Source organism: Schistocerca gregaria, chromosome 6 (genome assembly GCF_023897955.1).
Source record: "Schistocerca gregaria isolate iqSchGreg1 chromosome 6, iqSchGreg1.2, whole genome shotgun sequence".
NCBI lineage: Eukaryota > Metazoa > Arthropoda > Insecta > Orthoptera > Acrididae > Schistocerca > Schistocerca gregaria.
The window spans coordinates 155716599-155733075 of record NC_064925.1 but is presented as its reverse complement, the minus strand read 5'-3'; the positions used below and the strand labels follow the sequence as shown (position 1 = coordinate 155733075).

General features: G+C 40.3%; 1 protein-coding gene across 1 annotated transcript in view; it reads left to right on the top strand.

Moving 5' to 3' along the window:
• LOC126278108 (ATP-binding cassette sub-family G member 1) overlaps positions 1-16477 on the top strand; it is a 463862-nt gene that overhangs the window by 422700 nt on the left and 24685 nt on the right. The window contains exon 5 of the mRNA XM_049977984.1: positions 4307-4545. Coding sequence (XP_049833941.1) covers positions 4307-4545 — 239 coding nt within the window. The remainder of the gene's footprint in view (positions 1-4306; positions 4546-16477) is intronic.

The window sequence follows — 16477 nt, the reverse complement described above, 5'->3', positions numbered from 1 at the left end:
TAGTGACAGTTGTAACATTCCTGTCTTTGGTCCGGCGATAGCGTCAGCATTAATGAAAAAAGTGGCTGGCTAGCGAGAAAGACGTGAATATTACTGTCCTGCACATCATCTTGCCATTACTTTGCATTATAAATTATCTCTAAAGATAAAATATTTGTAAGGAGAACACGTTATTCATCAGAGATGTTGATTTTACTGAAATATTTTACCCTTTAATGAATGATCCTTGTAAATTAGCACTTTATCTCGAAAAATATCTGCAGTATTCTGGAATATTTTTCTTTGATGAAGCAGTCGTCGACGGAACCTTAAGTACCAGTCACCCTCCTCCTCCCTGGACCGGCGTGGTATACATTGACACGATGACACTTCCCTAATTTGTCGCCACGTGAAAGTACTCTCGCAGATGCAACGGTGGGTTCTTTGTTTTGTTCCGGAAGAAGAGGGAGTGGAACTATAACATGTAAAGTAGTTCACTTTACTACAATGTAAATATGAAGATTTACTTAACTTTGTATAATCATTTTCCACGGGAATGCTCTGAATATTTAGACTGCCTCTAAATTTTAAAGTATATTCGATAGAGACAAATTTACAAGACTCTTAACTTTAAGAATGGCTGACGTAATGTTCACATGACGTTCGCACAGGGGTCTTCCTAAGACATTTAATACACTGCTGGGCTAAGGCAATTCTGTCATCTTGATCGAAGACTGCGACATGAGTCGCAAGGAGACCATCGATTGTGGCGGCGTAGCGAAGCTCTAGCAAGTGTGGTTAAGCTAGCGTTTCTCATACGTCGTTGCCGCATGCAGCGACTGTACTTCCCTGCAGTTTCATTCCGTTATCTAGACTCTGGAGAAAACACCGTAAGATTTAAGACACGTCAAAGGAAAGACTGGATCTCCGGCGACATCTGCAATGAAGTTAACTGCAGGAAAGAACTAAAACAGAAGTTAACCTTTGTAATCCAAGAGCTCTGAAGACTGAAGTGCATAAAGACTCCACGGAGGCGAAAATAGGGATAATGCAAGATAAAACAAAATAGCTAGCTCAACATACACAGTTAGTAGAAGAGGTAGCAAGACGGGGGAATGTAAAGGAGCTCTACAGCTCTACAATGTCACTAAACGGCTCCCAATGACGAACTTTAGACATCAAGGACCAGTCAGGAACAAGGGTGGGGTAATGATAACGACCAAATAGCCTCTGCTACAAAGATGAGAGAAGCATCTCAAGGGGCTGGTAAATCATGAAGACAATCAAGAGGCCCAGGAGAGAGATCTTCCAGAGGAAGTCGAAGCAGATCAAGACATAAATCTGCAGTGTTACACAATGGACGAAATTAGAATTGCTTTGAGAAGCCTAAAACATGCAAAGGCTCCAGGCCTAGATAGCATAGCTTCGGAGATCTTAAAACTCGACATCGAAACTAGTATTAAAATGCTTCACCCCTTGTTGCAGCATATCTGCCTCGAAGAGAAACCCCCAACCGACTGCGTAAAAAATCAGTCCCGTTGTCGGGCACAACACAGTTGTGCTGATCTTATTAATATTCCTAGCACAGTATTAGAAAAAAATAAAGAATTCCACCCAACCAAGTACCGAGAATTCATTTATTTTGAAATGACCTCCAATTCTGTGAAACAAGTGCTGTGGCAGGTGGTGCGGAAGTATGGTATACCACAGTAGATGCCAAACATCATCAAAGATCTGTGTTGATTACAAATGTTGTGTTCTCCACAAGGGAAATCTCACAGAGCCAACAGAGCTAACACTTGAAGTCCAGCAAGGATGTGTTATATCACTAGCGCTTTTTCTACTTTTGTTGGTTCAATTAAGGGAAGAGTAACAACAGGCAGCAATGGAGAAATCCACCGGAAAAACCATGAACGTCTGGAGCTTATGGATTTCGCACACGACATACCATTATCATCTCAAAGGCTGATGAAAGCTAAATTAAACTCACTGAACAATGAAACAGGGATTTCTGGCCTCAAGGTAAATATGGGTAAAACAAGGAAAATGAAAATATCTTCTGGGAACATTGAAGTGCCTTGGTTCATAATGGGGCAGCAAACGGAGATTATCAGTTCATTCTTACATCTGAGTAATGTGGTAAAAGATGATGGTGGAACTGGAGCAAATATGAAGAACCGCGTAAAGAAGACAAATGCTCTCCTCATATAATTGTATGCAAATATGGCGAAACAGAAATATCACACACAGAAAACTATTTTTAATACAAATGTAGAGGCTGTCCTATATACCAGTAAAAGTTGGAAAATAGATAGGATGATAATTTAACAGTTACCGAGCTTCGTAAATGGGCGACTCCCGCGAGTCATGAATATCTGGTGACCAGAAAGACAAGTAAAGAAGAGCTCTGTAGGAAAATAATCCATGTACTTATAGAAGACCAGAGAGGTAAAAGAAGGTGAAGATGAGTGCGGTACACATTGAAAAAGCCGCACAGAGCAATCGCGAAGAAGGTACTGGATCTGAGTCCCCACGGAACAAAGAAAAGAGGCAGGCCCAGTTGTACACGGAAGAGTGAAAGGGGAAGCAAAGAGAGTTGGAAAGTCCTAGGCGCAATTGACGGAAATGGGCGAAATCGGACATGGATGGCGAGTTCTCCTGGATGCTAGCCTCTATAGGTGTCAAAGTAATAACCGTATGTCAGCATGGGTTTCAAAAAAGACGGTCGTGTGAAACCCAGCTCGCGCTATTAGTCCACGAGACTCAGAGGGCCATAGACACGGGTTCCCAGGTAGATGCCGTGTTTCTTGACTTCCGCAAGGCATTCGATACAGTTGCCCACAGTCGTTTAAAGTAAGAGCATATGGACTATCAGACCAATTGTGCGATTGGATTGAAGAGTTTCTAGATAATAGAACGCACCATGTCGTTCTCAATGGAGAGTAGTCTTCCGAAGTAAGAGTGATTTCAGGTGTGCCGCAGGGGAGTGTCGTAGGACCGTTGCTATTCAAAATATACATAAATGACCTTGAGGATGACATCGGAAGTTCACTGAGGCTTTTGCGGATGATGCTGTGGTATATCGAGAGGTTGTAACAATGGGAAATTGTACTGAAATGCAGGAGGATCTGCAGCGAATTGACGTATGGTGCAGGGAATGACAATTGAATCTCAATGTAGACAAGTGTGATGTGCTACGAATACACAGAAAGAAAGATCTCTTATCATTTAGCTACAATATAGCAGGTCAGCAACTGGAAGCAGTTAATTTCATAAATTATCTGGGAGTATGCATTAGGAGTGATTTAAAATGGAATGATCATGTAAAGTTGATCGTCGGTAAGACAGATCCCAGACTGAGATTCATTGGAAAAATCCTAAGGAAATGCAATCCGAAAACAAAGGAAGTAGGTTACAGTGCGCTTGTTCGCCCACTGCTTGAATACTGCTGAGCAGTGTGGGATCCGTACCACATAGGATTGATAGAAGAGATAGAGAAGATCCAACGGAGAGCAGCGCTCTTCGTTGCAGGATCATTTAGTAATCGCGAAAGCGTTACGGAAATGATAGATAAACCCCAGTGGGAGACTCTGCAGGAGAGACCCTCAGTAGCTCGGTACGGGCTTTTGTTGAAGTTTCGATAACATAGCTTCACCGAAGAGTCAAGCAGTATATTGCTCCCTGCTAAGTATATCACGCGAAGAGGCCATGAGGATTAAATCAGAAAAATTAGAGCCCACACAGAGGCATACCGACAATCCTTCTTTCCACGAACAATACGAGACTGGAATAGGAGGGAGAACCGATAGAGGTGCACAAGGTACCCTCCGCCACACACCGTCAGGTGGCTTGCGGAGTATGGATGTACATGTAGATGTAGATGTAGAAGTCGTTGATGTTGTAATAGCAACTATCCTGACAAAAGTTTAGAAACATTTAATTAAATCTTAAGGATACAGGATTTTAGACTTTAGAGATGTATTTTGTAAATCTTAATTAAGGACCAGAAGGCCCACTCCACTCTCTGTAACTTAGCCAATAGATCACCAGGGTAAGTCGGTCGGTGTGGCCGAACGGTTCTAGGCGCTGCAGTCTGGAACCACGCGACCGCTACGATCGCAGGTTCGAATCCTCCCTCGGGCGTGGATGTGTGTGATGTCCTTAGGTTAGTTAGGTTTTAGTAGTTCTAAGTTCTAGGGGACTGATGACCTCAGATGTTAAGTCCCATTTCTGACCCAGAGTAAGTCTCAAACAGAAGTTCTGAGATGCGTCCCTGGTTTCTTGCGTGCTGCTGTATAATTCGCTACGCTGCGGCTGGGCTTTTCAGGGGCCTGGACAGCCTGTCGTCGGTGCAGTGCGTCTCGATGCTCAAGTCCTTGGCGCGGGGCGGCCGCACGGTCGTCTGCACCATCCACCAGCCCAGCGCGACCATCTTCCACATGCTGGACCACGTGTATGTGCTGGCGCAGGGCCACTGCGTCTACCAGGGCTCCAGCCTCAACGTCGTGCCCTACCTCAACTCCGTGGGGCTCGAGTGCCCCCAGTACCACAACCCTGCTGACTACAGTAAGTTGGAAACCACAATAATAATAAAAACGCTTCAATATTTACAGCCATTTGTCCTCAGTTGCTGCTTGATTTTTTTTTCCTTTATTGAATTTCGATTCTCCCCCCCACCCCCCACCCGAAGGGGGACGGACTGGCAGCAGCTTAGTATGCCGCTCTTCAGCCTACAGACTATTTTAAAAAGGTGAAGGTAATACATAATTTAAAAAAAAACAGGCGATATAAGCGAAGACTTGTAGGGTAACATGGCGAAAAAAATATCGTGGAACTTAAAACAGAACAAAGGGATGGTGATGTTAATAAAACTGCTTACGAAGCAGACAGGTAAAATAATAGACAGACAATTAAAAAAACACAGCGACAGTCTGGTTTCTGTTCGCAAAGGACATAAAATTCACACCCAGCGATAGCATGCTTTCTGTTCGCAACACGGGAAAAGATGAAACAACACTGAGCATGCACTGGTACACTGCACTAAAATATGACATACCACAGGCGAGAGCATGTGGGGGGAAACTAGACAGATGAGGGGAAGATAAAAAAGGGGGGAAGAAGGGAAAAAGCGAAGGGGGGGGGGGAAGGCAGGAAAGGAACCAGTGGAGGATGAGGACAAATAAGAGGGGTGGGGGGTGCTGGGCAGACGCGACAGGGAGTGGGGAAGGCAGAGGAGGAGAATACAAAAGGACTCCGGGGGGGGGGGGGGGCGAGAAGGGAAGTAGGGAGAGATTTGGTGGGGAGATAACAGGATGGAAGGGAGGGGAGAGGGAGCCCAGGGAGAGGACGGAGGAAAGGAGGGCGGGGGTGGGGGGGGCGGATCAGAATTGATTGCTGCTTGAATGTTGTTGCATATAAAAATAACTTTTACTGGTCTTTCTCAACTGCGTTTTTAGCACGGTTGTTACCCAAACGCGTTTCATCTACCTGCATTAATCTTACAATATACATACAGGGCGGTCCATTGATAGTGACCGGGCCAAATATCTCATGAAATAAGAATCATACGAAAAAACTACAATGAACAAAATTCGTCTAGTTTGAAAGGGAAACCAGATGGTGCTGTGGTTGGTCCTCTAGATGGCGCTGCCATAAGTCAAATGGATATCAACAGCGTTTTTTTTTTTTTTTTTAATAGGAACCCCTAGTTTTTATTACATATTCATGTAGTACGTGAAGAAATATGAATGTTTTAGTTGGACAACTTTTTTCGCTTTGTGACAGTTGGCGCTGTGATAGTCACAAACGTATAAGTACGTGGTATCACGTAACATTCCGCCAATGCGGACAGTATTTTCTTCGTGATACATTACCCGTGTTAAAATGGACGGTTTACCAGTTGCAGAAAAGGTCGATATCGTGTTGATGTATGACTACTGTGATCAAAATGCCCAACGGGCGTGTGCTATGTATGCTGCTCGGTATGCTGGACGACATCATCCAAGTGTCGGGACCGGTCGCCGGATAGTTACGTTATTTACGGAACCAGGAAGTATTCAGCCACATGTGAAACGTCAACCACGGCCTGCAACAAATTATGATGCCCAAGTAGGTGTTTTAGTTGCTGTCGCGGCTAATCCGCATATCAGTAGCAGAAAAATTGCTCGAGAATCGGGAATCTCAAAAACGTCGGTGTTGAGAATGCGACATAAACATCGATTGCACCCGTACCATATTTCTATGCACCAGGAATTGCATGGCGACGACTTTGAACGTCGTGTACAGTTCTGCCACTAGGCACAAGAGCAGTTACGGGATGATGACAGATTTTTAGCACGGCTTCTACCTAGCGACGAAGCGTCATTCACCAACACCGGTAACGTAAACCGGCATAATGTGCACTATTAGGCAACGGAAAATCCACGATGGCTGCGACAAGTGGAACATCAGCGACCTTGGCGGGTTAATGTATGGTGCGACATTATGGGAGGGAGGATAATTGGCCCCCATTTTATCGATTGCAATCTAAATGGTGCAGTGTATGCTGATTTCTTACGTAATGTTCTACCGATGTTACTACAAGATGTTACACTGCATGACAGAATGGCGATGTACTTCCAACATGATGGATGTCCGGCACATAGCTCGCGTGCTGTTTAAGCGGTATTGAATAGCATATTTCATGACAGGTGGATTGGTCGTCGAAGCACCATATCATGACCCGCACGTTCACCGGATCTGACGTCCCCGGATTTCTTTCTGTGGGTAAAGGTGAAGGATATTTGCTCTCGCGATCCACCGGCAACGCCTGACAACGTGCGTCAGCGCATTGTCAATGCATGTGCGAATATTACGGAAGGCGAACTACTCGCTGTTGAGAGGAATGTCGTTACACGTATTGCCAAATGCATTGAGGTTGACGGACATCATTTTGAGCATTTGTTGCATAAATGTGATATTTACAGGTAATCACGCTGTAACAGCATGCGTTCTCAGAAATGGTAAGTTCACAAAGGTAAGTGTATCACATTCGAACAACCGAAATAAAATGTTCAAACGTACCTACGTTCTGTATTTTAATTTAAAAAACCTACCTGTTACCAACTGTTCGTCTAAAATTGTGAGCCATATGTTTGTGACTATTGCAGCGCCATCTATCTCAAGGCGAAAAAAGTGGTCCAACTAAAACATTCATATTTGTTTACGAACTACACGCATATGTAATAAAAATAGGGGTTCCTATTTTTAAAAAACGTAGTTGATATCCGTTTGACCTACGGCAGCGCCATCTAGCGGCCAATCATAGCGCCATCTGGTTTCCCCCTTCAAGCTAGCCAAGTTTCGGTGTTTGTAGTTTTTTCATTTGACGCTTATTTCGTGACATATTTGGCCCAGTCACGATCAGTGGACCACCCTGTAGATATGGACCGTTGACATGTGTTGTCCTGTTGGAAAAGCACATCACCTTCCTGTCGAAAATATGGCAATAGCACAGGTTTTGCAATACGAGCAATGAAGCAAGCACTGGTTGCTTTACTCTGCAGAAACACCAAATGTAACCCCAAGTGGTAACTGCTGGTCTCGCACACCATGAACCCAGGGATGGAACCTCTGTGTCATGGGCGAATGCACTCTGGAATCGGCAGCTCACCAGGTCTACACCATACATATCTCCGTCAATCACTCACATACAGACAGAAGCCCCTCTCGTCACTGAAGACAAACGAGCGCCATTTCACTCTTCAGTCAACCCTTGCACAACACCAGAGTAGCCATGCGTTGTGGTGTCAGGTGTCTGTAGTAGCCTGAACAGAGACACACATTATCTTAATCCTGCTGCAGGCAGACAGTTTCCAATGGTCCCTGATGAAACAACAGGAGCAACATGTACCTAGATTTCATACCTGAATGATGTTCGATCAGCCAGCGCTGCTCACACGGTGCACTGATCTTAACGTCTGTCTGTACTGTGCAGATTTCCAGAAGATGGTCTATACACTACTAATGAAAGCAGCATCACGTCACCAATACATTTTGCCCAAAGTGTGGAGCTGCCTGTCGATACATCCATCCCAGCTTCCCATCCAGTTGTATCCTGTTCAGATAGCTGAAGTTGTTCAGTAGGAGTTCGTACTTGTCATTAGGGCATGACTGTACCATAGAATAAATGTTGCAACACTATTCACCTCCAATCTCAACATAGTTACTGTCTGCAGAGTCAACGCAGAGAGTGCATAGAGAGGCCTCCTATGCACCATCTGATCACCTGAGCATGACAAATGACTCACTAACACTACAACCACTCAGTATGCTCATATTACACTGTGGTTCTCTTGAAGACAGTCCTCGACTGAGCTGCATATTTTTTCTGTTGGAACAACTCAGGTTAAGTCTCAAACAGAAGTTCTGAGAAGCGTCCCTGATTTAGTTTCTGCAAAATTCACATTATTGATGCAATGACTGTTCTTTTAACATTTAGCCAAGTGAAAGGGTAAATAAATGAATATGCATCTTTTGAATTTGCAGCTCTTGTATCTTTCGTGTTTGCAGTTAAATTGTCGAACGGAAGGTAAGTCAGTTATGCAAAACTCCGCCTTTTCGAAGTTCCCAAACTTGTTTCAGCAGCACAGTGCCATCATCAATGGATTCCTGTTTAATTTGATATGTAATGTGAATACTTGTACTAAATAATTACAAAATTAAGGAAATATTTAGTTCAAATAACTATTTGTTTCTGTTAGTTAATACCTTTACATTCGACTTGCATGGTTTTGCAGGACTATTTCCGTATTGTTTCGTACTGGTAGCTTGTCATCAGCAACCAAACGATGTTGATGAGAAATTTTGTGGGAGTTAACTTATCATTTTATACTCTAAACGTAATGTGTGTGTGTGTGTGTGTGTGTGTGTGTGTATGTGTGTGTGTGTGTGTTCTGTACGCCTCTTAGCTGTTTGTGTTGTCTTTTACATGGTGTGCCTTTAGTGTGTAAAATGGTGAGCCTTTGCAGAGTGTAGTGTATTCATTTATGACCTGTTTCCCTTCTGCTATTGCCCTCTGTATGAGGAAGTTTTCCTCAGCAATTAGTTTGCTGTATAGGCTGTACCTGGGTTTTAGTAATATGATGTATCCTGTTTGGTGTCCCTGTTTCTGTAATAATTTGCCTATTCTCTGTACAATTTTGTTATTGCATCTGAGTATGTGCCACTTCGTTTTGTATGTATGTAGTTGCCCTGCTATGTCTTGTATGTGGTCTTTGTTTGTATTTTGTGTTGTTGTTTGCTGCATGAGGACTTGTGTGTGTGTGTGTGTGTGTGTGTGTGTGTGTGTGTGTGTGTGTGTGTGTGTGTGTGTGTGTGTGTGCGCGCGCGATATAAATTTCTGTATTGTTCACATAATTTTTTGTTTAATTTATCTACCATGTGGGTATCACAGCCATTTTCTACTGCTATTTGTTTTATTGTGTTTAGTTCTTGTATGCAGTCCTGTTTGCTTATAGGTGCTCTGTTTAATCCATGGAGCATGAATCTGAAGCTTGCTTGCTTACGTGTCAGTGGGTGGTTTGACAGGTTGTGAATGGTGGTGCATGTGGTTCTCCATTTCCTGAATATTGTGGAGTCATTTGTGTTATTTGTTTTTTGGTATGGTGAGCTCTAGAAAATATTTTTGTTTCTAATGTGAAGATAATTTTTGGGTGTAAGTTGTTTATTTCATTTTGTAGCTGTTCTATGTGTTTCTGTGTTCCGTCAGTCAGGCATATTACGTCATTAACATAACGGTACCAGCATATAACTTCGTAGTATTTTTGGTTTATTATGTGTCTGAATATCATGCTCTACAGGTTGTTCATGAATATTTTAGCTAGGAGGCCGCTAATTGGTGATCCCATTGGCAGTCCTTCATGTTGAGAATAAAATTCTTTGTTGAACACAAAATAATTTTGTGATTTTATGGTTTTTAGTATGGTTATTATTTAATTAATGTGTGTGTCTGGTGTGTTTCCTTGTTGTTTTAATTTTGTGTGATGATGTTGATTGTTTCATTGACTGGAATATACACACAAAACTAAATGGAATATACTTACCTGCAATAGAAATATTGTTCACAGAATATGGAACATATTAAAGAAACACAACACTGAAAAAGATAAGAACACAAGAAACACCCACAGATAAATTTAACATATCACGAATATATGAACTCACATGCAACACTTGCAGTCAGTATACATAGGACAGAAATGCAGAAAATTCAAAACCAGTTATTCGGAACATCTCAGAGCTTTAAAAAAAAGCAACAGCTCCCATAGCACATTTGCTGAGCACCTAATAGCCCACAATCACCACCCAACTACAATAGAAACAGACTTCAGAATACTAGAATGCAGCCACAGCCAATACAGCAAATTGACCATTGAGTAAAACTTCCATGTACAAAAGGCATTAACAGAAGAAAAAAACAGATCATCATAAATCAATACACTATGCTCTGCAGGGGCACACTACTCAGAAAATTAAAGGAACTTCACAGAAAAGACAACACAAGCAGCTGTTACACACACACACACACACACACACACACACACACACACACACACACACACACACACACACAAAGATAAAATGTGAACAAAATTCAAATTTGGCGCCAAACTCACTGATGAACAAATGAACACTGACTGATGAACACTAACTGGGCTGGGACACACTACTGCCACGATTACAGTGTGCCTTGGTGAAGTGTAAAGTGCTTTTTATGACCAAATTTCAGAAAATATGTGTTATATTGACATGTGCTTCACAACACCTCATTAGGTTGTTGAGAAAAAGGGCTTTCCACAAAAAAAAAAAAAAAAAAAAAAAAAAAACATAAGTAAAAAAGAATATATGCGCGAAACATCATGACAAAGTAAATTACGTTTAAAGTTTAAAATGATAGGTTAACTCCCAACAAAATTTCTCATCAACATCGTTCGGTTGCTGATGACAAGCTACCAGTACGAAACAATATGGAAATGGTCCTGCAAAACCATGCAAACAGAATGTAAAGGTATTAACTAACAGAAACAAATAGTTGTTTGAACTAAATATTTCTGTAATTTTGTAATCATTGAGTAAAAATATTCTCGTTCCAGATTAAATAAAATAGTAACCCATTGATGATAGCAAAGAGGTGCTGCAACATGTTTGGGAATTCTGAAAAAAATGTTGTTTTGCATAACTGGTGGACCTTACATCTAACAATGTTTAAAAAATTAAGTTAGGGAAAAGTAGCCTCTATAGCACCGGCTCTCAAATTGCACCACCACTTTTTTAGATTTACCTGTCCTACATACACACCACCTAGCAGGAGTAGTTTGAACTAGGGAACACTCCCTTGATGCTACAATAGTTTAGTTTCAGTGGCTGTGGTAATATGTGTTGTATGTGGTATACAAGAAAAGTGACGATTTGCATGTAAGATTTGTGTACTTTTCGTAAGGATAGAAGATAATTGCACTCATATCTATTACACATAATTAAGATATATTTAAGTACCTGTTGACATCGTTATAACTGTCATTCAATCAATTGTTTAGCTTACAACATGACAAACATCGCAATACTGCTTAGTCACCTAAATAGCATCAGTGTGATTTAGGAATCTTTACTGGTGCGGTTTAAGAACCTTAGTAATGAAAGTCATTTAGGCTACATCTTTTAATACATTTATGGAGTGTAATATTCCTAAGCTAAGATAAATAATTTCGCGGTATTATTTTTTCCGCTTCTTCATTGCAATTTTCCATTTGATGGCTGTGAGGAAATGTGGGAAGTGATCTCCAGAAAGAATGACACATGCATTGGAGGATTTTAAAGAAGAGTAAATAAAAATGAACGAATGTTGCAGAAAATATGAAATACCATAGAAAATGTTTCTAAGACATATTCGAGGTGAAGTAATGGGGGGACTCAGCTGTTGCAACAATGGGATAGTGAATAGGAAACAAACAGCACTTCCACTTTCAGTTGAAGAAGAACTTATTAATGTCATTTTAGAGTTTGAATGGAATCTGTTCGATCTTACAATAAATGACATAAGGAAGTTAGCTTTTCAAATACTTGAGCCTAATCCCTATCTTGACAATCCATTCAGTAAAGAGAAAAAAATGGCTGGTAAGAAATGGTTCTATGCTTTTGTGAAACGTCATCTGACACTAACTTTACGATAGCCCGAAAATGTATCTATTGCTAGGGCTAGAGGTTTTAATAAAGAAAACGTTAAGTTTTTTGATATTCCAGAAAAAAATTGTAGACGAGCATAAACAAAATGCACTGACTAGTTTCACTGTTGACGATTCGGTTTCTCAACTGTATAAAAGAAATATCCTAATATATTGGCACAGAAGGGAAAACATCAAGTGGGTAGTGTTTCTAGTGCCAAAGGAGGAACTTACACTACAATCGTCTGCCGTACGAGTGCTAGTGGTAATTATGTGTCCTCCACAATAATATTTAAGAGGCTTAGCATTCATCCTTCCCTGAAAACTAGTGCTCCACCAAGAGCTCATGTGGAAATTTCAGACACTGGTTATATTAATAGTGAGCTCTTCATTAAATGGCTGGAGCATTTTATTGCTTATGCCAAACCATTGGCACAGAAAAAGTTCTTCTTGTGTTGGATGGATACTCGACACTCTCTGAGAATCTTGAAGCTATTAAACTTGCAAACTCTCATGGTGCTCTACTCTAACAACTTCCGCGGCACACTACACACCGTTTGCAGCCCCTAGATGTAGCAATATTCAAGCCATTTGCAAACCTGTTATGATGAAGCACTGTGTAAATGGCTGTGAGCTAATGAGCCTCCTGTGACTCAGTTCAGCATTTGTTCTCTTTTTCCGAAGTGTACAGCTGAGGAGCAACCTTGAGCAATGCAATGAATGGTTTCAGAGCCACTGGAATCTGGCCCATAGACAGAAGTGTCTTTTCCAATGCTGACTTTGTTCCAGCCATTAACCATTCACAGAAAAACAACACAAATAAACCTGAAGAGATGCCAATGTGCCTAACTCTTCCCAATGACACTGCTGAGAATGGGCACCAAGAAGCTGAAGAAGGCCTTTCCAATGTGGGAAATACAATGGTATCGCAACCACTTCAAGTTAGTTGTTCCAGAACTCATGTTGTGACTGCCCATAAAATAAGTCCTTTACCATAACTGGTTACTAAACAAGGAAAAAGGCTAAAGAAAGGTGCTCAGAAAGCTGAACTGTTGTCTTCAAGCCCATATAAGAATACATTGCAGGATTATAGGGACAAAAAGTCACTTCATGTTGCAAAGAAAGTGTTGAAATCAACTTAAGGACTTGGACCCTCAAAAGAAAGAAGCAGAAGGAAGCACAGAAGCAAAAAAAAAAAAAAATAAAAATAAAAATAAAAAAAAAAAAATGCCACTGATTCATCGTCATCACCTCCAAAAATTTTCAGGTTGAAATTGATGTAGATGACTGGTTCTTCTTCATTTGTGAAGAAAGTGTGGTAGAGGATATGGTGTAACGCTCAATCTGCATAAAATAGACTCCTGAAATATGTGCTGATGTTTTAAAACATGAAATGGCCTTTCAGTGTGAGTTTTGTACGTAAGTTAAACCGTACCTGAACAATGATAAATTTATTTTTTTTTTTTCAATAACACAAAAGCATAATTACGAATATTTTAAAGTCTATTTGTGTGATATATTCAGTGAAATAAATAATTAACTATATGGAGTATACCCTTAAATTTAAAAACAAATTTACAACCAAAAACCGCATAATAGTAGGAACAGGTGTGATTTTGGCACCCTATTGTGCAATTTAGGAAACCAGTAGCCTGAATAGCACCATTTACAAAGTTTTACAAAATGGTCAAAAATAAATAGTATATATTATAGCAAAAATTTCTTTTAAATGCTTTTTTTTACCCAAAACACATATGTTCATTCCTATTCATTTATATAACTGGAATAGAACATTTTAAGGCTTCTACAGCCTTGAAATTATTTCTTTACAAGGGAAGTGGCTCGTTTATTCCTTGATAGGCCTACACTATCAGAGGGAAAAATTGTTACCAGTTTTGAGATTATGTAAAAATAACCTATGGAAGTTCATTCTGTAATCAGAAAGAAAAGAAAGGCCTTGCCATTAACACTTCAAAATTTTCAGCACTTACTTCTATGAAACAAATATCACAGAGTGGGTTGAAGCAGGACATGTGGAGGTGAAGTGGAGCATCGATTATCTCTGCTGACATCTAATGCCCCACTCTGCAGTTGCCGCTGCACTTGGTATTGTCTATCAAGTTTTCATAAAGGTTTTTATGGTAATTTTGTAGGCAAGTAATTGGCAGAATATTTTTGCCTTTCAGATAGGAAAAAGAAAACTATGTGATAGCTTCAAAACTCTCCTCCATAGCTTTGAAGAACATTAATATTGTTCCCAGAGTAGCCATCGGACCTGTTTTTGAAGTTGTGTATTACATAAATTTTCGTGATATTTATACCATTAATTTATGCATGAGACTGATTTGTTTACATAATTGATGTTTTCTGGGGTGAAGTGATACATGGTCAGAAAGTAGGAAAAGTTTGCTGAAAACACTGTGCTCTTCAAATATAACGAAAATGCAATGAAAATAACCATTGTAGAATACACGAAGAGTGACAGAAGCTTAAGAACAATACTCAAGAAATATGGGAAACAGAAATAGAGTAAATTAAAAATTTAAGAGGAAACATGAAAGTTGGCTACTAAGGCTTACTAGAAACACTATTGAATGATGTGGGACTTGGTGATATTCCATAGAGCATTCAGCACTTCTGCACAATTACCATGTCCAAGAATGCACAACCTGTCACTCTTTTTCTCATCCAAAGTTTGTTTTCCTGGAATGTCAGAGTTTTGACCTCTCAAATCTCTCAATGTTCCCATACAGTCAAACAATGTAATATTTACTGTATCTGGGACTGGAAGAATGTTGCCTTTTAGATTAAGTGTACAAGTTTCCACCCAACTCAGACTGAACGTGGTGTTGAGCTCTCACACCATGCAGTAAGCAAATCTGGTTGATCTGACATGTTATTATTTAAAGAATTCTTTGTGCAAATAACTCTGCTCTGCTGAAGAACAGTTGATGAAAGAAAAGATTTTATGGGGCAGAAGCTTTAAGCCATCTCTCCCAGAAAGTGATACGGCTGTGTCATAATCACAATACTACATTATAATGCTACCCACAAATTACACACCTATTACCCAGCTCCTGGATGTTGCAGTACTGAGAGCCACTAAAGCAGCATGGAGGACTGTGCTGATTCCTGGAAAAAGAACTGTAATAGGCCGGCCTTCTAAAGGTTCAGTTTCCAAGAAAACCATTGCAGAATGTTGAAAACATGCCAAGGATTGTCACCTCTGGCTGTAAAGCAAAACGTGACAAGGTAAAGTTTAACACTCAGGTTCGGAGAAGATGTGGACAGATGTTTTATCTTACAAGTTTACCATACCTAGAGCACATGGTTCACCAAGAAGCAGAGACAAAAAGCTAACTGTTCAACTTGGTGCAAGCATTCCTCCTGCTACCCACGCCAGTATTTCTAAGCATCAGTCCTCTGCTTAGTGTCTAACCAGTTGGAATGTTGATGGATGGGAACATAAGACAATCGAAATAGTTTCTCAGAAAAAATGAAGGGAAAAAATGACAATGTTCCATTTCCCTCAAGCTTCTGAAATCCAAGATGTTCCATACAGTGAAGTTGTATAAAGAATTGATTTGTAGGCTATCAGTACACCAAGAGAGGAAGATATCTCTTACTGACACTTTCCGATGTTGACATAAAAGAACTACGATAAGCGAAGTTAACAAGGCTATTTTTTATGTTATGGTGCATTAAAATAGTCTTATTTTCAGAACATTTCCTATTGTTCACATAAACCAGTATAACTTTGTGTATGACAGCCTACAATAAACAATTTTCTACTAATTGTGGTCTGTAATGTTGCTTCACTGTGAGAATCAAATATGGGGATGGAGGTCACAGGACCTTACTGTATGAGATTATTTCTTTTAGGGGGTTTATAAAAGACACATTCCATGTGCCACCATTATCAATAACAATGAATGAACTGAGCTGTAGAAGTTGTGACTCAAGACATGTTTGCCGCAGTGTGGGAACAGTTTAAATACCACATTGACTTATGTCATGCAGCTCACAGGGGACATATTGAACACCTATTGGAAGGCATGAAAAAAAACTTTTTTGAGTTTTCTATCCATCAAAAAACAAAATTCATTGTATACGTTTATTAGTTCTAGAAATATAGATGTGCCAAATTGGATGATTCTTTCTGATACACCTGTTATTTAAAGAACAGATACCTGCTCTGTAAATGAAATGCCAAAAGTTTTCTCTTCAAAGGCTATATATAGAACATAACATGTTACATTGGTGTGTTACCTAAATGTCAATAAAGGTTTCAGCAGAGA